Source organism: Coregonus clupeaformis, unplaced genomic scaffold, assembly GCF_020615455.1.
Source record: "Coregonus clupeaformis isolate EN_2021a unplaced genomic scaffold, ASM2061545v1 scaf0236, whole genome shotgun sequence".
Taxonomy (NCBI): Eukaryota; Metazoa; Chordata; class Actinopteri; order Salmoniformes; family Salmonidae; genus Coregonus; species Coregonus clupeaformis.
In genome coordinates this window covers 27,558-53,060 of record NW_025533691.1, presented here as the reverse complement: position 1 = coordinate 53,060, position 25,503 = coordinate 27,558, and the positions used below count along the sequence as shown (strand labels likewise).

The 25,503-nt window shown below is 41.3% G+C and overlaps 1 protein-coding gene across 5 annotated transcripts; it reads right to left on the bottom strand.

Annotated features, from left to right (window-relative positions):
- Window positions 1-667: 667 nt before the first annotated feature.
- On the bottom strand, window positions 668-25,503 carry tbx15 (T-box transcription factor 15). 5 transcript variants are annotated; one of them, XM_041844492.2, is made up of 8 exons: window positions 25,027-25,503; window positions 18,317-18,524; window positions 14,726-14,827; window positions 7,680-7,863; window positions 5,974-6,141; window positions 5,613-5,677; window positions 4,173-4,294; window positions 668-2,729 (listed from the first exon to the last, which is right to left on the bottom strand). In XM_041844492.2, the coding sequence occupies exons 1-8, from the start codon at window positions 25,220-25,222 to the stop codon at window positions 1,903-1,905; spliced, it is 1,872 nt and encodes a 623-aa protein (XP_041700426.1). In that variant the 5' UTR covers window positions 25,223-25,503; the 3' UTR covers window positions 668-1,902. The 5 variants fall into 5 exon arrangements, with proteins under 5 accessions (XP_041700426.1, XP_041700428.1, XP_041700427.1 ...); XM_041844494.2 differs by having other exon boundaries at window positions 4,173-4,270; XM_041844493.2 differs by having other exon boundaries at window positions 7,692-7,863.

Sequence of the window (25,503 nt, the reverse complement as noted above, 5' to 3'; positions counted from 1 at the left end):
TTGATTCCTTTCCTCTCTGGTAGACAGAACCAGCAGGACTGGGTTTGATTCATTTCCTCTCTGGTAGACAGAACCAGCAGGACTGGGCTTGATTCCTTTCCTCTCTGGTAGACAGAACCAGCAGGACTGGGCTTGATTCCTTTCCTCTCTGGTAGACAGAACCAGTAGGACTGGGCTAGATTCCTTTCCTCTCTGGTAGACAGAACCAGCAGGACTGGGCTGGGTTTTTTCCTATTTCAGTTTGATAGATGTGTTGAGTCATTGGTTCAAACCAACGAGAGCAGATGTGTTTACAGGACCTTAAGCTTGTGATAATAAAGAAGACCATTCTTGGAAACTTTTTCTAAAATACATGATATGCTGGTACATCTTTCTACATCTTTACTGTTCCATACTTTTATAGTTATAGTATTGCAGATTTCTGATGATAAAGCCACAGTCAGTAAGATTTCCTATTATTTAAACTAATGAAATAAACCCCATGGATTTCGAATAACATGATACCATTTGGTAAAATATCATTGTAATTGCTAGCAAGGGATATTTGCATAAGAAAATGTCAGGGGATGCATTTGCTCTATTCTTTGTGTTTTTGTTAGTGGTCCACTCTTTGATGGTAAGCGCATCTTATAGAGTGACGGCTGTAAATGAATCAAAACCATGTAAATTATTTTAAATGTTTATTGAACTTTAATGTGCTTGGCACCTGTATTTACAGTTTTTTAAAAGGCCTTTCTAAAGAATATTTGTGATATTTCCCTTTTTTCAACACATTTGTTTTCATGATAGATTGGCCCATATAATTGTATTATTGCTTGGCACTTAAATACGCTTATCTACAACACACCAAAACATACTTTCATTACTCTGTTTTCCTATTGTATATTTATAACATTTCACACAACAACTTTAAAGCTTATGGTTTTTACTTGCATTCACCATCTTATATATGCTTTTTAAAAGGTAATCCACTCAAAATTGTGAAGCCATTCCAGTCCGAGAAGAAAGGAGTTGATAAGATTGTGGTGATTTCACTGTATGGTCAGTGCCCCCTTGAACAGAGCCTCTCTTCCAGCATGTCCACTGAGAGGTGCAGGGCCAACAACTAGGCCCCGTCAGACACACATAGTTCCTCCGTCACCCTGACCTTTAGGTCTTTGACTTCATCCCTCCAGTATGTGCTGTATGATATTATATTCACCCTCTGTGCCTCGACCATCATCCTCCCTTCATCTCCTCTGAGTGGCCAGAGGGGAAAACCTTCATATTTTATCAGGCACTGTTAATATCCACAACCCTCTCAGTTCTCTCCCAATGTTGCCACAACGCTATAGAATAATGTTGCATAACTGTCCTGATAAAACTAGAGATGTGGAAGTGGAGGTGAAGTTTCTGGATCACACGAAGCCCCTGTCACATCCTGTCCGGGGCTGGATAGAGTCCATAGCAACAAGGCTGAGTTACTGTATAGGCTGTCATTACTATTGCACCATAACAAATGAATGGGTTCACTCCTGAGAATCCCTGCACAGTAAGAGTATATGGGCTCCTCTCCTTCACGGATCCCTCTGTGTGTCCCTAATAGTGGGGTTAGTGTTCTGAACAGTCACTGAGAGAGTCAGGTATAAGGTTTCACTTCACCTTTTAACACTATTGTGGTAATTAAATAACAGTTTCACTCCCTTGTTTAAAGCCTGTTGGGGGGGAAATCAAAACAACAAACATCATGAGATGAAAAGTCATTTTTTGAAAGGTTCACTTTGCGGGCTACCTCAGTATTACAAACACTAAATGTAAAATGACTTAACATCAATAGCACATCTTAGATAACAGATTTATCGTAGAAGAAACATAACTTGTTGAAATACAGTGAAAATTGGGTCAGAAGTGAGATCCTAGTTTTTACACTATGTGCATGGACATCTGAGAGGAGGAGCCATACTGACGGCCATCACAGGAGCTAGCCCCCTGCTGGCCAGCAGAGGGATTTCCGATCATGTGCACGCTGTCTATGCCACCGTTGGACAGGTACTGGCGCTCGGCAAACGCCCCGGCAGGGGAAGAGGAACACAGGAGGCCGCCCTGGGGCTTCTCGGGGCTGGCGGCCAGACGAGGGGAGGTGGGGAAGTTGTATCCATACAGGTTGTAGGGGTTGTGGAGTGAGAAGGCGTTGTAGGACCCCTGTTGCACATGGTGGTGGCCCCCGCTGAACATGTGGGCGGATGAGGGGGAGGAGCCAGAAGAGGAGGAGCCAGAGGCGGAGCTAGCGCCTGCCTGCATCACATACTGCAGCTGGGAGGATGGGAACGAGTTCAGCTGACCTCCATAGGCATCCATCTTCCCGCCAGCGCTTCCACTGCTGCCTCCGGACAGAGAGCCATGGCCGCCCCCCTGCATTCCCGCAGCAATCAGGGAGGAAGTCCTCTGGGGCAGGAAGGATTCAGACTGCTGGGTGGAGGCCACAGTGCCCCCTGCTGCCTGGAGGCGTCCATAGGAGCTGTCGGCCAGGCCCCCGTAGCCCTGCAGGGCCGCCATGTTGCTGCGGGCGCAGGCCGGGTACTCAGACAAGCCCATGCTGCAGAGCTGGCTCTCCCTGCAGCCCACGTTGAAGGTGTTGGGGGCCAGGTGGAAGGTGGGCGGTGAGCAGGAGGGGGACAGGAGGTGAGCTGCGCCAGAAGGGGAGGGGGTTCCTGTGCTGGAGGTGGTGGGAGAGGTACCCGTGCTTCCTCCTGAAAAACACACAGAGACACACACACACAACGCAAAGACAGTGAGACAGAGCCAGCGCTACGGAGTGAAACAACAACACAAACACTGGCCAACAGTCACACTCTGAGAGTATCTCTCATTTCAGCCATTGGACCTTTCGCCGCCAAAATGTCTCCTTCCAGCGACTGCTGCCGTTTGATCCTAACCGGTCAAATAAGTGAGTGATGTTTAAGGCTGGCGCATAAGCAACTTAATTCACATGTATTAAAGAATTCGATATTATACTTACTTGTGAGTTGCAGCTGACTTCACCACCTCGACTTGCTCAACATCTGATTTTAAGGACTAATTGCATGACCGCATTACTTCTTTGAAATAGTACTATTTATGGGATCTTAAACCCTCTCATAAATAACAGTACTTGTTTCTGAGCATAAATGTGGCTTCAGTTTGGTACAGTACATGTCTGGTCAACAGAGCTCCGAGCTTGCCCCTTTTCTCACAGAATCATGCATTCATAATTTAGACATGTATGAACGTAAAAATAAAAAACTAATCTTGGCACAGGTTAACATGCAATAAGTCAAGCTTTTGGAATCATATATTTCTTTATTAATGAGAATTTGGCCCGCATTCATTTTGTTAAAATTCAGTTTGAAACCAGCTAAAGAAAAGAAGAAACACTGCATAACTAACTAGATCAGGATTCTCTCTTGGCCAGAGTTCTGATTCTGACTGCACCATATGCCTTCGATAATACTGCTGTGCTGTTCTGTTCAGCTCAGCTCAGTTCTGCAAGTTTCTGTTGGTCAGGAGAGGAGGATATCACAGTGATGTCATGTTTTCCTTTCTGGTCGGGGTTAGAGCAGCTTCAGCGTTGCTGAGGGGAACTGTTGATTACCCCGCTGAAAGGGCGTCTGGTGCCGCTGGCGGGGTGGGGGTGCTCAGTCCTTACGGAGCGCCCAAAGTTCATCAGCGGCGCGAGGACTTTAATTAACGTCTAATCGGTTTGGAGGAGTTTGTGATAACAAACAGATGTCAGCACAGACAAAATACTGAGTGGCGTAACGTCATCATGACCTCGGAGAAAGGAGTGCTGAGGAAATCGGCTTGCTTTAAGCATCGGGGCCTGTGATACGAGCCATGACTAAGACACTGTGCTGAGCTGTACTCGCTGGGGAGAGACGCATGCGGCTTTCACTGATACCGCTCACGTCACAAAGCAGTCCAAAAGCCACAGGGTTCATTTAATTATTTTATTTTCAAGGTCCTGCAGAATGTGAAAAGTTCAGCACATTCCAAGTCAGACAGACATGCCAAAAGTGATGACCAGTGATGACCAGACTGATGAAGGACATAGATAATTGATGTGTTGTGAGGTAAGGGAAAGGGAAAGGTATGCAGTGACAGTGAGAGAGTGTAGATGGGAGATTAGGACATAGTTTAGATACAGTTTTACACACCTTGCTGTTTCTGCATGTTGGTGAAGTCCTCAAACGTGAGTGTCCTCACAGGTGGTCTCCAGAACGCATATGTCTCCATGATCGCCTCCAGACCAGTCCTGTGTGAGAGAGAGAACGAGAGACTGAAACAGTGGAAGAAAAAAAAAAGAGGGTCAGTGTGAGGGATGGGTTGCGTACATAAAACATAACAAGGGCGGGCAAGAGAAAGAGGAAGGAAGAGTTGTGACGGGAAAACAGATAGTCAAAAGAGCGAGAGAGGGACATAGAGAAAGGAGGGAGTATAAGTGAGAGAGGTTGGAAAGAGAGAGGGAGAGAAGGAGAAGTGGAGTCAGACGGAGGAAACTGAAGCCATTAAAAGGAGCAGGTTTTTACTGTGATCATAAATCTGGGTGACATTTCATCTTGAACACGGTTCTCCTTCCTGCGTGATTTACTCCTGTGTGCCCCGCTGGGCCCTATCCCAGCGAGGGCCTGTCCCGACCATGTTATTTTAGGGCCAGTAACTCCCGGGCCATTCCAGCTCGTTAGCGCACTACGCTAATCACACAGGCCCTGGCCATCAGTGCGCTCATTCATAGCACTCAAGACCAAAACCCAACAAATAAGCTATGCCCTGTTTTACCTCATAAAGTTATGTGTCACCAGGCAAAATCCAATTGACGACATAATCCTAATTTAATGCCTGAGACAGATCTGTATTAACATATAAATTAAAAGAGGAGAACCAACTCAGTAGTTAATTTAGCTTGTGTAATATGTCACTGTTTTGATTGATTTCAGATCGCTATAATGTGGCATTACTCTGCACAGTTTAACAGTGATGAGGTAAATTACTACCATGAGCAGAGTTAGGATATGTGTAAGGATAAATACATTTTCTGTCTATAAATATCTTATTCCTGCATAATCTTTTAATCTGTACTTTTCAGCAATGAAATTCTAATGCTAGTTCATAAATCCGGCACTCTATTGTTTGAAAAATGAAAAAATATGTCTCAAATATCTGTGCCAATAATGCGCTCCAGATGGGATTGGAGCTTTCATGTGCTGAGGGTCTGGTTCAGTGTTTCCCCCGCTATATATGATAATTCAGACACACAGACAGACAGACAGACAGAGAGAGAAAGAGAGACACAGAGAGAGAGAGACACACAGAGAGAGAGGCAGAGAGACACACAGACAGACAGAGAAAAGGAGGGAAAGAGAGAGAGCCCTACCCAAAACATGTGGTTCTATCTCAGATGTAATGGGGTTTTCTTGGCAGGGGAGAGAGTGACTGATTTTATATGGAGCAGCATATGGGATTAGGAGGTATCTCCAGGGGATTATTTCCATATTAAAGGCCACGTTGGAGAAAAATAATGATTTGCGCCGCACAGCATGGCAAACGCTGAATCATGTTGTATTACATGGACCTCGTGTTACTGGAGAAATATATACCTGTTTCTGCCTGAATCCCGAAATCCTTTAGCAAATGGGTTGCGGTCGATCTTTAGTCTTGTTATCTGCATGAAAGAAAAACATTACAATCAAAACACATGACATACCGATGACTAATGCACATGTTGGAGAGGGAAGAAACGGGTCAATATATTTTTTATATAATTTTTTTATCGAAGAGGGACTGAAGGAATGTATGAATGAATAAAGAATTTCATGAAAATCTGAATTTGAGTTAATAATAATAATAATTGGTCATTTTTCATTCATACTGAATTTATGTTCACTTCCAGAATTGAAAATGTATTGACCCTAAGCCTGGTGCAGATAGACCGATTGAGAAAGGTGTCTGGTCTCAGACCTGTTGGTTCTGGTAGGCGGTGACGGTGGTGAAGACAGTCTCAGGGAAGCTGAAGGTCTTCACTCCCTCTCCGCTGGGAATAGGCTTGGTGGGGGACAGGTCACTGCTGAAGTCCTTCCTGATTACATGGACACGAGGCTGGTACTTATGCATGGAGTGGAGGATGATCTGAAACCACAGAGAGATCGTAATGGTTATATTCTCTCTCTGTGTGTGTGTGTGTGTGTGTGTGTGTGTGTGTGTGTGTGTGTGTGTGTGTGTGTGTGTGTGTGTGTGTGTGTGTGTCTACACAAGTCTGAATTCATATCAGGGCTATATAATTAAGAGGAACATGAGTCCACACTTCTAATGAGAGAGGGTGGTAAGGTAAGTATTTAACACCAGACAGCAGGCGGCTCAGCCTTTCCTCCGGCTCTCTGTCTGCTCTTGATTACAGCCGAGTGAGAAAGCCTCCCTGGAGCCACAGACAACTAAGGGGGTCATTTCAAACAGAGATTGGGGAAACAGTACCGAATAACAGTGACAGTAAATGTCATATTCTAGCAAGGCCCCCCCACCCCATCATCTTCACCTTGCCCCCCTGCTCGGCCCACGGGACCCCGCAGTTAGGGCCGGGATTCTGAGTCCTGCCTGTGCCTGAGTCAGGTCAGCCCCGCCCCCGTCACACGTACACACACTGAGCTCACAACAACACAGAGCAGCCAAGGGTCTTATCTGACGGATCTCTTGTCAAAACAATACATGTAGTAATGGCATTAAGGCAATAGGCCTACTGTAACAATGCAGTGAATTCAGTGACATATGTATATCTAATTTATGAATCACAAGTAAAAGCCAATCAGCAGCACAACGAGACATGAAACAGATGATTAATAACCAATAGCCACCACTGTTGATGGAGAGGTTTGGTAGTAGTCAGAGGAAGAAGAGAAGAGAGATGGGACAGATACCCGCCTATCTGCGGTGAGGTTTCCCACACAGGAAGTTACAAAGTTAATTTCCTCTCGCCTCGAGGCCTCCAGGGGAACAAAGGCCTTATAATGAGTCTGTGGGAGAGGAAAAAGGGGCCTTGCCTGACTCCCCTCAAAATACGCGCCCACTGCTGCATCTGTTATTACATTTGTCACAAGAACGGACCTGCGATAGAATCCGCTGGCCGGGTGGAAAACAGGCTCATATGAGGACCAGGGTGTGCCAGCCCAACAGCGCCCCACAGGCAGCCATTTTGAGAGCAGATTCTAAATTATGTATCCCTCCGTCATGGGGAGGTTGGGGCCGTCTTGAGTGATGACATTACCTGGCATCCCTAAATCAGGACCTCAATGGAGAAATGGATTTGCACTGGCTCTTCTGAATGTTTCAACAACCTGGTAATCAAAGCAATCTGGCCTGTAACAGCACTGAGTTCATGTCATGAGGAGATCCATCATGTGCCATAACTACATCACGACCGATCGACTGTTTCAGTATCAGTCGATAAAGGCCGAAGTAGCAAAAACAGTCTCTCTTCTTCTCTAAGAATAGTCTTATCTATACATGGGTGGGGTGAAGTAAATTCCCCTATTATAATGTAAAGCACTTTGAGAAATACTGAAACAGTACAATTACTAATATATCTTTATATTAGTGTAGAAGTGTTAAAGTGTTAAAGTGTACAGGTGTAGGAGGGAGGCAAGAGTATGGTATGTCAAGTTAAGCCGGCTCACCGGCTCACTCACATGGCCCTGGTCGTCCAGCTCGTTGTTGGTGAGTTTGAGTTTGTCGAAGCTGACCACCTGCCTCATCCAGGTGTCTCCAGAGGCCAGAGAGTCTGGGTGGATGTAGACCCGCGGGGGCACAGGGGAGTCCGCGTTCCCCGCCACCATCCACTTGGAGCTGTGGTACACATATCTGGAGGACACACACACAGTGACAGACGTATCAGCACCAAACCTTATTTCACATTTCTTTCTCTGTTTTTTTCCACAGGTTTTGCATGTTATTGGGAAGCATTGAAGTCTTGGACATCATGTGTCATGTGTTTCAGATGCAGAGCGTGTTCACAATAGAGACATCAAATATCCCCACACACACTACATATGCTTTTAATGACATATTACCAATTAAGCTTAGTCATAACATTTGATGTTGTATTGTGAGTTACGGTACAATATGGCTGCCCCGCCCAGCATAGTGCATTCCCCTCACTGACTGACTGACTGACTGACTGAAGCACGAGGGGGATTCCAGTCCACTGTAGCCCCAGCCACAGCTGTTTGCCTTTAGTTCTGGCCATGCGGACAGTTGAAAGTGCTTACTTGCAACGCCTCTGCCAAAGTCATCATTCAGTGGTAAAACATGGACAAAACTGTCATTTGGCCACTTTGTTATTGACTAGCAACACAACCCTCTCGTCTCTCTCTCTCTCTCTCTCTCTCTCCACACACACACACACACACACACACACAGACCCGACCCCAGACCAAACACACACACAGAATGCCAGGCGTTTGTGTAATTTCCTGTTTGGAGTGCTGTTTAGGGTTAAGCTCTGTGTAGCAGAGAAAGTGTTAAGGAAGAGAGAAACCTTAGCCCCAAACAGGACTGGAAATTTGATTAGTCCCCTTTCATCTTCCATAAATCTGCCATCTGGCTCCAGCACAATCAATAAAGATCAGACTTTATGTGACACCCTTTGGACAGATGGGGGGGCAAGCCTCCTCATCCAACACCATACTTCCTATACACACACACACACAGACACACACACACAGACAGACCACCGACGCAACATATGTATGCATGCAACGCATGAAACAGATCTATACTTTTATGGACACACAGAAATTCAGACTGACACATACATTAAAAGACTCACACACACTTGCCAAACCCAGGCTGTATATTGGGTTACCTTACTGACAGAGTAAGTATCACTGTTACATTACCCTACAAGGTTGACTGGTGTGTGTCCGAGTTTGCATCATCAAGTCAAGTCCTCATATGTAAACGTGTTTTCTTGTGTGTGTGTGTGTGTGTGTGTGTGTGTGTGTGTGTGTGTGTGTGTGTGTGTGTGTGTGTGTGTGTGTGTGTGTGTGTGTGTGTGTGTGTGTGTGTGTGTGTGTGTGTGTGTGTGTGTGTGTGTGTGTGTGTGTGTGTGCGCGTGTGTGTGTATGTGCTCACATATAGTGGACAGTCCATTTTAAGAGGTAGACATTGCTGTTGTTTTTGATTCAAACTTAAAACTTCCCAACTGTCCACATAAAAGAGACTTAATATATAGAGATTTAACGAGTCCAGAATAAACGAGACATTCCTAAAGAGAGGCAGAGAGCCTAAGTAAAGCAAGTAAAGACTGTATTTCCAGACCCCAACTCTATGAGAACTATGATACATTCCAGTGACAGCTCAGAGCTCAGTTTACAAAGCCCTGTGGTAAAGTCCCGAGCCAAAATGAAAATCCTATTTAAATTTACAAGATCTTTTGGCTTCTAAAAATCTTCCATGATATTTGGATTCTCTAGACCGTTCCCTCTTAGGCAAATGCTTCAGTCAGTGAGAGAGCCAGGGTTCTACTGTGCTTCGATGAAAAATGTAAATAAACAACTTGGGAAAATAATACATAATGTTTAACTACTGAAAATGCATTGTTAAAGTGGTTCCTCAGTGTTCCATTCAAGACAGCCAAGTTCTGTTTCTCAAATGAAACGGTAAACATAGTAAAGATGTCTGTAACAATAATAACATTAATGCATGTTATTGATATATAAACTGAAGATGTACTCTGTGTTCAATTTGAGATAAAAGAAAACAAAGGCATGGAAACCCATCTGTAGCGCTGCTATAACATTAATGCAACTATGACACTGCCGTTTTGTCTGTTGCTCTGACACGTTACCAATGTATGACACATTAAACTGCGTTCTGAGGTAGCTGAGATAGTAAAGCCTTTTTTCAATAACTTACGTACATAAAACTAGTATTCCACCATGGTCAAAGTGGTTTACAGTAAAAATATGTTTTGCCATTTACACACTGAATAAAGCTATCAACATTATGGTCTCACTCGAACCATAAACACATCATGATAAATACTTTTCATTCTCCTCTGGTGTCCTTCTCTCGAACACCAGACATTGTGCTCTATGCCAGAAATTCATTCAAATACTTTGACTGGAGATATCCATCTATCCCCAAGATGGACATACAGTAAAAGCCATTGTTTTAAGTTCCATTCAGATTTATGTGCATATCTGCATTTCTTATCACCATGTGAAATGTGCAAAGATCTGTGCATGTTTTGTTTTTGTTCTTGGTCAACTACTCTCCATCATAAAATACACAACAACAGTTGATCAATAGTAGGCTATATCGTCCAAGTTGGGGGTAGAGACTATTTTGGTTTGACTGAATTATAACATCAATCTCAGACACAGAGAGTGTCATGTTCCAAATAACATGTGTTGTATATAATGTACAATGCCTTCAGAAAGTATTCACACCCCTTTACATTTTCCACATTTTGTTGTGTTACAGCCTGAATTTAAAATTGATTAAACATAGATGTTTTGTCACTGGCCTACACACAATACCCAATCATGTCAAAGTGGAATAATCTTTTGGGAAATGTTTATAAATTAAATAACAATGAAAAGCTGAAATGTCTTGAGTCAATACGTATTCAACCCCTTTGTTATGGCAAGTCTAAATATGATCAGGAGTAAAAATGTCCAATGGTTTTCCAATGCCTCGCAAAGAAGGGCACCTGTTGGTATATGGGTAAAATAAAATAAAGCAGACATTGAATATCCCTTTGAGCATGGTGAAGTTATTAATTACACTTTGGATGGTATATCAATACACTCAGTCACTACAAAGATACAGGCGTCCTTCCAAACTCAGTTGCCGGAGAGGAAGGAAACCGCTCAGCGATTTCACCATGAGGCCACAGGTGACTTTAAAACAGTTACAGAGTTTAATGGCTGTGATAGGAGAAAACTGAGGATGGATCAACAACATTGTAGTTACTCCACAATACTAACTAACCTAATTGACAGAGTGAAAAGAAGGAAGCCTGTACAGAATATAAATATTCCAAAACATGCATCCTGTTTGCATGCAACAAGGCACTAAAGTAAAACTGCAGAAAATGTGGCAAAGCAATTAACTTTTTGTCCTGAATACAAAGTATCATGTTATGGGAATGCTTGTAATCATTAAGGACTGGGGAATTTTTTCAGAATTAAAAAGAAACGGAATTGAGCTAAGCACAGGAAAAGTCCTAAAGGAAAACCTGGTTCAGTCTACTTTCCACCAGACACTGGGAGATGAATTCACCTTTCAGCAGGACAATTCCCTAAAACAAATCTACACTGGAATTGCTTACCAAGAAGACAGTGAACGTTCCTGAGTGGCCAAGTTACAGTTTTGACTTACAGTACCAGTTAGAAAATTTGAACACACCTACTCATTCCAGGGTTTTTCTTTATTTTTACTATTTTCTATATTGTAGAATAATAGTGAAGACATCAAAACTATGAAATAGCACATATGTAATCATGTAATAACCAATAAATCTATTTTATATAGGAGATTCTTCAAAGTGGCCATAATTTGCCTTGATGACAGCTTTGCACACTCTCAACCAGCTTCATGAGGTAGTCACCTGGAATGCATTTCAATTAACAGGTGTGCATTGTAAAAAGTTAATTTTTGGAATTTCTTTCCTTCCTAATGCGTTTGAGCCAATCAGGGGTTGTGACAAGGTAGGGGTGACAAGACAGCCCTATTTGGTAAAAGACCAAGTCCATATCATGGCAAGAACAGCTCAAATAAGCAAAGAGAAATGACAGTCCATCATTACTTTAAGACATGAAGGTCAGTCAATCCGGAAAATGTCAAGAACTTTGAAAGTTTCTTCAAGTGCAGTCGCAAAAACCATTAAGCGCTATGATGAAACTGGCTCTCATGAGGACCGCCACAGGAAAGGAAGACTCAGAGTTCTCTCTTCTGCAGAGGATAAGTTCATTAGCATTAAATGCATCTCAGATTGCATCCCAAATAAATCCTTCACAGAGTTCAAGTAACAGACACATCTCAACATCAACTGTTCAGAGGAGACAGCGTGAATCAGGCCTTCATGGTCGAATTGCTGCAAAGAAACCACTACTAAAGGACACTAATAAGAAGAAGAGACTTGCTTGGGCCAAGAAACATGAGCAATGGACATTAGACCGGTGGAAATCTGTCCTTTGGTCTGATGAGTCCAAATTTGAGATTTTTGGTTCCAACCGCCGTGTCTTTGTGAGACGCAGAGTAGGTGAACGGATGATCTCCGCATGAGGTCGGCCTCCACAATCACCCAACCTCAACCCAATTGAGATGGTTTGGGATGAGTTGGACCGCAGAGGGAAGGAAAAGCAGCCAACAAGTGCTCAGCATATGTGGGAACTCCTTCAAGACTGTTGGAAAAGCATTCCTCATGAAGCTGGTTGAGAGAATGCCAAGAGTGTGCAAAGCTGTAATCAAGGCAAAGGGTGGCTACTTTTAAGAATCTAAAATCTAAAATATATTTTGATTTGTTTAACACTTTTTTGGTTACTACATGATTCCATATTTGTTATTTAATAGTTTTGATGTCTTCACTATTATTCTACAATGTAGAAAACAGTACAAATAAAGAAAAACCCAGGAATGAGTAGGTGTGTCCAAACTTTTGACTTGTACTGTAAATCTATTTGAAAATCTATGGCACAACCTGAAAATACTTGTCTAGAAATGATCAACAACTAATTTGACAGAGCTTGAAGAATTTTGAAAAGAATAATGGGAAAATGTTGCAAAATCCAGGTGTGGAAAGCTCTTAGAGATTTACCCAGAAAGACGCACAGCTGTAATCGCTGCCAAAGGTGCTTCTACAAAGTATTGACTCAGGCGTGTGAATACTTATGTAAATGAGATATTTCTGTATTTCATTTTCAATAAATGAGTTACAATTTCTAAAAAACATGTTTTCACATTGTCATTATAGGGTATTGTGTGTAGATGGGTGCAACTTTTCTTTTTTATTTGATCCATTTTGAATTCAGGATGTAAAACATCTAAATGTGGAATAAGTCAAGGTGTATGAATACATTCTGAAGGCACTGTATGTGTACAGTGGCTTGCGAAAGTATTCACCCCCCTTGGCATTTTTCAAATTTTGTTGCTTTACAACCTGGAATTAAAATGGATTTTTTGGGGGGGTTGTATCATTTGATTTACACAACATGCCTACCACTTTGAAGATGCAAAATATTTCTTATTGTGAAACAAACAAGAAATAAGACAAAAAAACAGAAAACTTGAGCGTGCATAACTATTCACCCCCCCCAAAGTTAATACTTTGTAGAGCCACCTTTTGCAGCAATTACTGCTGCAAGTCTCTTGGGGTATGTCTCTATAAGCTTGGCATATCTAGCCACTGGGATTTTTGCCCATTCTTCAAGGAAAAACTGCTCCAGCTCCTTCAAGTTGGATGGGTTCCGCTGGTGTAGAGCAATCTTTAATTCATACCACAGATTCTCAATTGGATTGAGGTCTGGGCTTTGATTAGGCCATTCCAATACATTTAAATGTTTCCCCTTAAATCACTCAAGTGTTGCTTTAGCAGTATGTTTAGGGTCATTGTCCTGCTGGAAGGTGAACCTCCGTCCCAGTCTCAAATCTCTGGAAGACTGAAACAGGTTTCCCTCAAGAATTTCCCTGTATTTAGCGCCATCCGTCATTCCTTCAATTCTGACCAGTTTCCCAGTCCCTGCCGATGAAAAACATCCCCACAACATGATGCTGCCACCACCATGCTTCACTGTGGGGATGGTGTTCTCGGGGTGATGAGAGGTGTTGGGTTTGCGCCAAAAATAGCGTTTTCCTTGATGGCCAAAAAGCTCAATTTTAGTCTCATCTGACCAGAGTACCTTCTTCCATATGTTTGGGGAGTCTCCCACATGCCTTTTGGTGAACACCAAACGTGTTTGCTTATTTTTTTCTTTAAGCAATGGCTTTTTCTGGTCACTCTTCCGTAAAGCCCAGCTCTGTGGAGTGTATAAATTAAAGTGGTCCATTGGACAGATACTCCAATCTCCGCTGTGGAGCTTTGCAGCTCCTTCAGGGTTATCTTTGGTCTCTTTGTTGCCTCTCTGATTAATGCCCTTGCCTGGCCGGTGAGTTTTGGTGGGCGGCCCTCTCTTGGCAGGTTTGTTGTGGTGCCATATTCTTTCCATTTTTTTATAATGGATTTAATGGTGCTCCGTGGGATGTTCAAAGTTTTGGATATTTTTTATATATATACTGAGATCATGTGACAGGTCATGTGACATTTAGATTGCACACAGGTGGACTTTATTTAACTAATTATATGACTTCTTACAGTAATTGGTTGGACCAGATCTTATTTAGGGGCTTCATAGCAAAGGGGGTGAATACATATGCACGCACCACTTTTCCATTATTTATTGTTTTGAATTTTTTGAAACAAGTAATTTTTTTCATTTCACTTCACCAATTTGGACTATTTTGTGTATGTCCATTACATGAAATCCAAATAAAAATCCATTTAAATTACAGGTTGTAATTCAACAAAATAGGAAAACCGCCAAGGGGGATGAATACTTTTGCAAGGCACTGTACGTCACCCTTGCATTCATCATTGTACACATCCATCTGAAGGGGGATGTTAGGAAATGTTAGGATGGGCTAAGAAGTGTGAGCATACCTTAAGAAGATAGGAGCATACCTGTATCTCTTATTGTCCACAGGAATAATGTCCATGGCTATGTAATACTGCTGATGGGGGTCCAGACCCACAATCTTTACTCTCATCGCAGGGAACATCCGCCTTAGAGAGGAGGACAGAGAGAGAGAGAGAGAGAGAGAGAGAGAGAGAGAGTGATATTAGAAAACTAGCTTGCAAAGTTTAACATTGGATTATGAGTATCAGCATTAAAAAAGGAAAAAGAAACCCTGCACCATGCAGACATTAAGTAAAATTCCACTCATGTCACTCGAAATACATTCTAGTGCACCACTGGGCAAATCACTGGGAAAATTCACAACATCCAAGAGAGGGACAAGGTTTGAAGTTTGACCAATGTCTCGCCAGTCATATGAGGTCATTTTCACCCTTCATCCCATCATAACAGCGCCTAGATGCACAATTTTATGATAATTCATTAAAATGTCTATCAACATTGCATGTCTTCATTAAATAAATATTATTCAGATGAAAGAAAATAGGTCATTTTATCATCAAAGAAGATTGAAACTGTCTTAATGCACGAGCTGGCAACAAACTCACTCTTCCTTGAAAATGTGCACCCAATCATGAGAAGTTTTTTTAGTAATTCGACGCAAACCAAACCAGGAAAATAAGTTTAAAATGCAAACAGACGCCATATTAAAAGTAGGACTGCATACACAGAGACATTTTCAAGTTAATTCCTCGTTTTACACTTCAAAAGCTGCATTTTATTTTTATTTCAACGTCATACATCTTTGCCCTCATAATGAGAAAAGAGGGCTGTTTTCTTACTTCCTTCCTCGTATGAATTTATAGGCTTATTATTAGCAGAGCCATGAAATAGATGCAGCTAGTTGTGTAAACTCTAGGCCTACTGCATTTAAACAGGGACTGATTCTATTTATGGGGTGATTAACAATGTAAATCTGATTAATGAATATCATGAAAACAACGTTGATCATATATTGTTTAGGTAAATCTGATTTATGGTTTAACTGTAAAGTTAGTGTACATTATTAACAGAAGAGCAAACCGAACTGAACAGCTAATCATGGCTACCTGGACTATTTGCACTGCCCCCCCCACCCCCACCCCATCTTTTTACGCTGCTGCTGCTCTGTTAATTATTTATGCATAGTCACGTTAACTCTACCCACATGTACATATTACCTCAACTACCTCAACTAGCCGGTGCCCCTACACATTGACTCTGCACCGGTACCCCCCTGTATATATAGCCTCCCTACTGTTATTTTATTTTACTTCTGCTCTTTTTTTCTCAACACTTTTTTGTTGTTGTTTTATTTTACTTGTTATGAAAAAATTAATGCATTGTTGGTTAAGGGCTGTAAGTAAGCATTTCACTGTAATGTCTACACCTGTTGTATTCGGCGCATGTGGCCAATAAAATTTGATTTGATTTGATTTGAAAATACAACTTAACAACTTCACAGCACAACTTCAGAATATTATGTAACTTGATATTGGCCTGCCAAAAGACAATTCAACACGCAAACAACGTGGTCCTTGCCATTTCTCCATAAAAACATGTAGACTAATTGGTCAGCTTCAAATAAATTAAGATCGACAAAAAGAATCAGTGGATATCTAGTTTAACTAAATGGAAAGCATTTTCAAATGAGAAGAGAAATATGCGCATCCCCATGTTAGGCCATAGGACCTTCCGCTCTGCCCTCGCTCTCTTACAATGCATGTTACATAGTCAGAGGAATTATCATAGGCCTATGTTTGTTAAATGTGATTCATATCATAATATTTTTGTTGTTAAAATTAATATTGTACTATCTTCTGTTGTTAAAAGTAGTAGGTCTATATTAGCCTGTAAATAGCCTAGACTAGATGGGGAGAAATCTAAATGCTTGATGCTGATGTTTTTACTGGGCCTCTATTTCTCTTTAATTTACATTAAATTGTAACCTAAAAGATAACAAATATTTCTGATCCATTAAAATTATTTGAAATTGTTTTTGTGTTGAAGTCTCTGAACTCAAAACAGGGTGTTGAAATGGCCTTAAAGGAGTAGTTCACTATTTTACAACTTGATGTTAGATGTTTCCTCACCCTGAAAGTAGTCTATGGCCAGGAGAAACCGTAATCCATGGTTCAGTTCTCTTTAAACCACTACAAACTTCAGCTAACTTTAGCCACCACAAGTTAACAATCAATGGAAGTGATGAAGGCATGTGAGTATGTTTTTCTATTGCCAAATCACCTTTAAGTAACATCAAACCAAATATGGAGTTGATTTGAATTGATTTCAGGTGATTTGGACATTTAAAAAGAAAATGACATGCTCACATCCCCCCATCACTTCCATTGATTGTTAGCTTGTGGTGGCTAAGGTTAGCTGAAGTTTGAGGTGGCTGTTTAAAGAAAACTGAACCATGGATTACAGTTTCTGTAAAATCAAGTGGCCTTTGAAACTTAAGTCAGTTAGGCCTAGGTTAGATGAACCGCTTCACCTTCTAGCTGTAAATACCCTAATTTTGAAATAAACAAATATGTAAATAGGTTTATAATGTATTATAAACTATAGACCTACAGAGGAACATGCTTTCCTAATGTTTTCATTTGTTTTATGGAGGAAAAAGTCATACCCTAGACCACTTTACTGTTGGGCTTACTTTGTGAATAAGTGGACTTCATAAGTTTCCTTGATGGCAAACAAATAAATCAAGCAATAAGTTCCCTTCTCATATTGCTTGATCGTAAAATTCCAAATGGACGGGAAATACAATGGCGCTCCCGGCGAGAGCGCGTGGGGGAAAGGTCTTCCTGAGAACAGTGTAGGTTTAGTTATATGCTCGGTTTGGGTTGTAATTGCTACCCAAAAGAGCAAGAAAACCGAAAACATGTTTCAAAGAGATTAATTAGAAACAGTTCCTTTCTTCGCCGGCTATTCTCTGACATCAGCCATGGAATACCCTCACACTTCATGTCTGGCCTGTGACTGGAGCGGCCCTCGCACGTCCGGAGCCCTTTCCCCCATGTGCAACACATTAGCACCCCTCAAAAACATAGCGTGCTACAGGGGTAATTCCCATAGCGCACGGGCATCTTTTGTGCAAATCTAGGCTCGGTGTGCGTGTGTGTGTACAAGACTGTGTGTGTGTGTGTGTGTGTGTGTGTGTGTGTGTGTGTGTGTGTGTGTGTGTGTGTGTGTGTGTGTGTGTGTGTGTGTGTGTGTGTGTGTGTGTGTGTGTGTGTGTGTGTGTGTGTGTGTGTGTGTGTGTGTGTGTGTGTGTGTGTGTGTGTGGACATATAGACTATGCACACTGGTCTCCTGATGCTATAGTCCACACGCTGTGAGGAAGAAATAGGTTTTTAATAACTTGGAAAATGTAGCAATTATAATTAATTTCTGGGTTTGCACAGAACTTCATAAACAATTTTGCGTCATCGGAGGCAATGCACCTAGTCGTAAAAACCTATAGTAGGCTAGGCCATATGCCTAGTCTATCCTATAGTAGGCCCACACAGAATATATGTGCAGCGCAGCCTATTCCTAGAAGGAAATATAATATCAGATGAGTCCTTTAAATCATAAATATGCAGTAGCTGCTTTACCTCCCTGCTTTAGTGATGATCATCTCTGTGCCAATTTCATGGAAGCGCTTCCAGAGGTCTGCACACTGCAGCTCCACCTGAATCTCCTCCATTGAGGCAGCTGGAGACGGCTCGCAGGCCGCCGGGGCCAGCTCCGTGGGGGAGCCGAAGGAGCACGACGTCCTCTCCGCCAAACCCTCGCCGTCTGATCCGGGGCTTGCCTCCGAATCTATGGAGATTAACAAGATTATGAAAATGTAGCCAAGGTAAAGCGGGGGCCTTAGGAAAATTGGCCTTGAGTATTGACCTCTTTTTTACGGTCTCTGGTATTGCCCGTTGAGGCCAAATCACCTGCAGCATGAAATCAGACAAAGCACCAAAACTGAAGAAAATTGAAATCTGACTAAAACTATTCAATTTGCGTTCGAAATGTCATAAAGTATCCACAAGGGTAACGCGTGCGTCAAACGAAATGGGTATTTTAACATGAAAAAAAACATGCCCACAAACAAAATTAAAAAGCTAAAAAATTAACCCAAATGAATGCCACGCCACAGTTAATGAGAGCATAAAAATATAAAGTATGCCTAACAGCCTCTTGCCCATATGAATGTAAGACGTATTATTCAAATAAACATACACAGGAACTACAAACTTTAATTTATATTACTTTGTCTATAGTCTGATGTCAGATATTACTACGACATATGAAAAGGACCCACAACAAAGTTATAACAAAGTTATTATATTTTTTACCATGAAATCTCTAATAGAGGCAACACAATAAGAACAACGAAAATGGCAAAAGAAGTGTAGCCTACATAAACAACATGAACAGACAAAATTTCCCAGATTAGCTGTTCCAGATCTTAGTTTCCAAATAAAGCCTTGGAATCCAAAAGGGTTCCAAACGGGCTCTTTGGCTGTCCCCATAGGAGACCCTTTTTTGGTTCCAGGTATAACCGTTTTGGGTTTCATGTGGAATCCTCAGTGGAAAGGGTACTACATGGAACCCAAAAGGTTTCTACCTGGAACCAAAAGGGTTCTTCAACGAGGCCATCCGAAGAACCCTTTTAGGTTATAGATAGCACTTATTTTTTTCTAAGAGTGTAGGCTTACATTACTATAGGCTGCAGCATTTAATGTTCGATTTGGAGAACACTATTTAGTGAAAAATACAATTCACCATTTATGAGCTCATAAATTGAAAAGTTTTGAGTTCTATACAGCCTACTGTAAAGTTATGAATTATATTTCTTATTAATGTACTTGTCTCCTCTGTTAGTATGTGCCAATATGTAATATTATATTATTTATTGAGGTCCCTGACATGAGTAGGTTGCTTTGGCAGGACACACCAAGTAAGCAGGGTTATGCAGATGCAGGACTGCTAAAGACTGGAGTGTGGCCCAGGACTAACCACCAAGTGATCACCAGCCCCAAAACAAGAGACAAGAGCATGGAGTGGAGACATGAAGGCACGGCAGGCAGGACAGCTACACCACAGAGACAGGGATGCGAGAGAGAGAGAGAGAGAGAGAGAGAGAGAGAGAGAGAGAGAGAGAGAGAGAGAGAGAGAGAGAGAGAGAGAGAGAGAGAGAGAGAGAGAGAGAGAGAGAGAGGGGTGCAGAAAAGGGGAGTGAGATATTTAGAGGAGAGACTTTTTGTCATCCTCTTGAGAGATCCTTTCAGCGTATTGGCGGTGATGATCCTCTCTCTCACACCCTGTGTGAGCCGGAGAACATGGCAGACAGAGTGACTGTTGATTTGGCCCATACAGCCCCACAGCCGTCAGCCACACAGTGGGAGAGGCCAAACCAGATATTTGCAATCATGACTGCCTGGCTGCTGCTGTCGTCTCAGGCCTTTGCTGTCATCAAGCTGCGCCGCGTGGATCCTCCAGCACTCACTGAGTCACCACGCTGTCCCTCATATGTCACCAGACCAGTCCCTGTCCACCACAGCTATCCCATTGTCCCCCTCCTCACTGACAGCCTACTCTGTCTCACCCACTATAACCAGTCAGTAGAGAAGAGCAACACAAGTGTGAGAAACAACACACATCTGTTCCACATTACACAGGATATTGCTGGGTAAAAAGAGACATATCGAAAGAGAAATGTGGAGACAATGAGAGAGATGGAGTGAGAGGAAGGGAGGGACAAATACATATATTTAAGGAAGTAGCACCTCACTGCAGCTAATAGAGAGAAAGGTGGAAGCAGAGTCAAAAATCTGGTGCTAACCTCAAGTGCATGATTAATGCTGACCAACTACAATCATAGACAGTTGTCCAATAAAGACTGCACCAATCTCTACTAAACTATGGAGAAGAGCACTCACTTTTTCAAAAACCCTTTAAACTAACTTGTGGTTAGGCACAGAGAAATCAGCTTTTGTCACAACAAGAAATCCAGATAGTTTGAATGTGAATTATAACACTTTAAAAGATGCAAAGAATATTATGGATTTTAGCTTCTTATTCTGACACACAAACTCATTCACTATGTAATGATCTAGTTTGAAAAACCATGTTAAGAATAAAATCATACTTTTTTTAAACTAACAACTGTGTGTGACTATTGAATTGGAACAATGGACTATTCACATAGTATGACTGATCTGTTCATTGGTGATCATTACACACTTGCCTTACAAGGTAAAGCCCTTCCTATGGAAACAGGTTTATGAATAGAAGATGCATTTAATACAGTTGTAACAGGCTGGGTAAGTAGCAATCTACCAACCATGAAATCGAAGAGTAACCCAATCCACAAGCAGAACCACCTGTTTCTACATGCATTTAATTCAGACCCATGTTAGGGAGAGGCAATAAAATGAAGATTTAACCGTTTTAATAGTGCACACATCTGTTTTCTTACATTTGGGCTTTTCTTCTCAGAGGCAGAATTTTTAAAGTTGGGTCTCTAACGTAGAAAATGGTTCAGAGATAATTAGTACCAAGTGACAATTTATATATCATACATTATATAATATATTATTATATAGAATAGGTTAAAATATTTAACCACAGAGCTAAATGAAGTATGGACAGAATAATCACAAAATCACAAATATATGTTTTAAAATAAAGATTCAGCAGTTCAGTGACAGTAGCCTATGCCTGTCTCTTAAAATCCAGTGTCCCCCCATAGACTATAAAAATAAAAATAAAAGTCTAAATGATTATCCATAATATAATGACAGATTCCCTGTGTGAGACAGACATGCTATACAAGCCATTTAGTAATAGGCTATCATTAAGAGTGAGATTAAAGGCAATCTGCAATATGTTATATATATTTATTTGTAAATCCACAATGAAAAGTACTCTGTCTTATTATTCCAGGTTTTTATGTTCTCTCTCGCACGCACACAAACACACACCTGACAGTGCTGATATTTACATTTCAGGCAGGCAATTTAATATTGATAATAGTCCTTGCTTTGGAGGGGAAATTCTGCAGATAGGCCTACATGTGCTTATCTGAAACTAAGGTAATGTTTGTCATACATGTTGGTTCTCTGGGAAACACATTGTGATTAATTCAGTTTAAGCTATTGTGTGGTGTTCTCACAATTTTGATCTATTCTCCCAAGACTTGTCTTTCAATAAGAATGTTATATGGCCATGTCGGTTTGAAAGCTTCACATGGAGGCAAAATCATTAAGTAAAAAGCCTAAACCGCACAAACTGACCACAGGGACGAGCTGTTTTCAATGATGGCTGGTCTACGCGTCAACTGGAGGCTAGTCAAGGCTGGATACTCTCCCACACTGCTCGCAATGCTGCCAGGAATCTGGCTCATAACGACTTGGAGCCCGTGGAGACAACGTGACTTTTCAATTAACGACGACCCTAACTGAAACAGCTCATGTGAAACCGTGGAGGGTATATAACCTGTGCTTGACTGATTGACTCGCTGTCAAATTGTCAATGGTAGTACTGATACCCTGCATCTCAGCTGTGAACTAATTTAGTTCGGTTCTCCTCATTTGTGAGGCATCCACCAAATGCACAACACTTGGCGGCTGGCGCGTTTCAGACAGCAGCCTCTGTGCTCGAGGGTCCGTCATTTTGCTGAAGGCTTCTCAACCATGCAGCTTGACCCGGCCTCTACAATGAATTGTAAAATTATAAATAAATATGTAGATCATAAAGCCATGCACGTGACGCTAAATTAACCAAATAAGATACATATATATTTAGGCACATAGCCTATAATGCCAAATAGCAGGGCTAGTTTTAGACCCTTTTAGATCATTAATTCAGGCCTATATATTTGATAAAAAGCAGGAGGGACTTCGCGTATGGTCTATAGGCTACAAGGCCTATTGTGAATCCAATTGTAATGGGGATTGTTGGCTTACGTGTCTGTTGAAATTCAATGTAGTCTATAAGGACCTGAGAGGAGATATATCCATTCATATTAGGCCTAGAATTCATATTTGAGGCCTGAGATGGTTGGAATAGGCCAGGGTGTGGAATATCTCCATCGTGATTTAGTTAATAAAGTAAGGTTATTCAAGCTCGAAGCCTCAAGATTGAGTCATTGATGTCTGCTTTTGACATCAGTCTCTCTTCGATAAGTTCAATGCAATGTTCTTCAATTCAAACCTGCTCCAAATCCCTCAAAACGTAGAAAAGACGAGACATTTGTGACATATAAATCCCAGAAGCGTTAGTTTTAGGTTTGCATACATATTTTGCCGTCTTTGTAAATAAATTAGAAAATTCTAGCATATAAAATGAGAGATAGGCCTATCCTATCTTGAATATAATGTGACTTGCTAGGAATGCAATAACTTCGACTTATTGAAAATCCTGATAGTCTAGGCTACTTTCTTTGGCTTGTTACAACATGTCCAACAAATTAAAAGCGATAGAAAGATGTAAAAATAGTTGGATATTTCCGATTTATGGATATGAAATGTTTTGACAATAATAGAAAGCCTGCGTGAATCATAGCAGGCCATTCAAATTAGCCTGAGCATTTCGATTTTGGGATTGTGGCATACACAATTCATATTATCAATTTGAATGAAATATACATTGATGTCCCAATTCTGCTTTATTCTTTATAAAAGCTATTCTTTAGACGCACCATTGCTCATATAGGTGAGTGCCACTTGGAGATTGAGGCCCGAGTCTCTACCCAATCGACGTTTTTCCTATAGCGAATACACTGCATTTTATTTTATTTTAAACATAACAAAATCATATTAAGACTCAATAATTGACTGAAAGCTGTGTTGGTGTTTTCCTTCGACTTAAAGTAATCCACTGAACACATTTTGAGTAGGCCTATAGGCCAAACACAGACGGGGGTTGCGTGTCCTTAACTTCATATAGCGAAATAGTTTATATTATTGGAAAAATAAACCAATAAAACTTTATAATACAAATAATTTAAACGTACGTTTTATTGGCCTATTGTTTCCCAAATAGGAAAAATGATGGCGTTAGACTAGGTCTACATATGCTGCACGAAATTAGAATAGAAAATACAGGGCACACAGGCTAACCAAGTGCAAACAACACACACACTCTCTTCACACACGCACACACGCATTGTTTTATATTATACTTGGACTCACAATTTTGATATATATATATAAGAAACCCAGATTTGGCCTTTGATGGCCTATTTCTATGATATCTTGTATGTGGCACGCTGCAAAAATGAATGATTTGCATTGAATCCCAGAAACTACACTAAATCGTGCAACTTTGCTGCCAATGTAGGCCTACCTCATCTCTGCCAAATATCTCTCTCAATTGAAGACCATCTTAATATGTAAATATTAATTACAATTGACCATGTCTCCACTGGGGTCACCGATATGGCCAATTGTATTGTATCAATAGAGACCCACTGGGCACACACTGGTTGAATCAACGTTGTTTCCACGTCATTTCAATGAAATGACATTGAACCAACGTGTAATAGACGTTGAATTTACGTCTTTGCCCAGTGGGGAGGCACAAGTGAAATAGATTTTACGCAGCTAGGCCTAGTGGAGAGGGGACACTGGCCTCACATGCGACCTGTATTTTTTACCAATATGTAGTAATTTGTAAAACAATGGTAATACAACTTTTAAGGTAACCATTTATGATATGAATGAATATAGTTGTGCAATAAGAAAATGAACCGTGACCTTCCGCGAGAGGCTACTACATTTTTCTGCGTGCTTCATGGTCTACTGACAGGCCAATTAATTTGTTAAAGCAATGGTTATTGTACAAAATCAATATTTTGGGGTTAACTTCTTTGATAATTTACACAATGTTAATACACCACTATTAGGCCAACGGTATATAGTTATGTTAAACTACAAACATATATTATTTATGTACACTATTAGCCTACAGAAGTAGGCTACTATATTATTCCACATTAGTTATCTGAGGAAAAAGTCAAAGGACTCGTTATCTTTGATATTACATTATAGTCATTTAGCAAACGCTCTTATCCAGAGGGACTTACAGTTAGTGAATGCATACATCTTTTTTTTCATACTGGTCCCCCGTGGGAATCGAACCCACAACCCTGGCGTTGCAAGCGCCATGCTCTACCAACTGAGCTACACGGGACTATAGATGGTGATGAAATAGTTGCATTTTCTGTATTCCTCTATTCCATGAGATATAATCCGTAGTTTTGTGATGTAAGCATAACAATATTCAACAACCCCAAAATATGAAGTAATGGTGGTTACGCACTGACCAGGGTCGATATCTAGACAAGGGTCGTCGCCGTCTCCTAATTGTCCGTTGGTGGCGAGGCTCTCCATAGACAACTCCAGCTCCTTTTCCTCCCAGCCGCGGAGCTTTCTCTTCTTGTTTGACCCAATCAGGGCTTCCACCGAAAAGGCGTGCGCTCTTGAGCTCAGAGCAGCGGCAGATCGCCTCCTGTCACTCATTTCTCCCAAGGCAAATCCACAAGAGGGAAAACAAAAACTCAGTCCACTCAGTGAGCGCAAGGAAAATGCGAACGTCAATGTTTACAACGGTGCAAAAAGTCACCAATAACGAAAGTAATCCAAAAACTATGTCTATAAATGGTGTTTCAAACCTCTAACGATATGATATGCCATCCCTACGTCGCATTTGATTGCTCGAAAGTAATGCTATCTATCGCTTTTGTCTCTCCGTCCAGCTTTCCTGCCACTTCCTTTTTCTCTTTCTGTCCTTCTACCCCCTC

Bases quoted from the DNA above. Each gene is read 5' to 3' on its own strand.
- tbx15 (XM_041844492.2), bottom strand. From the start codon at position 25,222: ATGAGTGACAGGAGGCGATCTGCCGCTGCTCTGAGCTCAAGAGCGCAC. The intron at 18,525-25,026 runs GTCAGTGCGTAA...TAATCTCCATAG, and splicing joins TTGTCTAGATATCGACCCTG to ATTCGGAGGCAAGCCCCGGA. The intron at 14,828-18,316 runs GTAAAGCAGCTA...CTCCTCTCTAAG, and splicing joins ATCATCACTAAAGCAGGGAG to GCGGATGTTCCCTGCGATGA.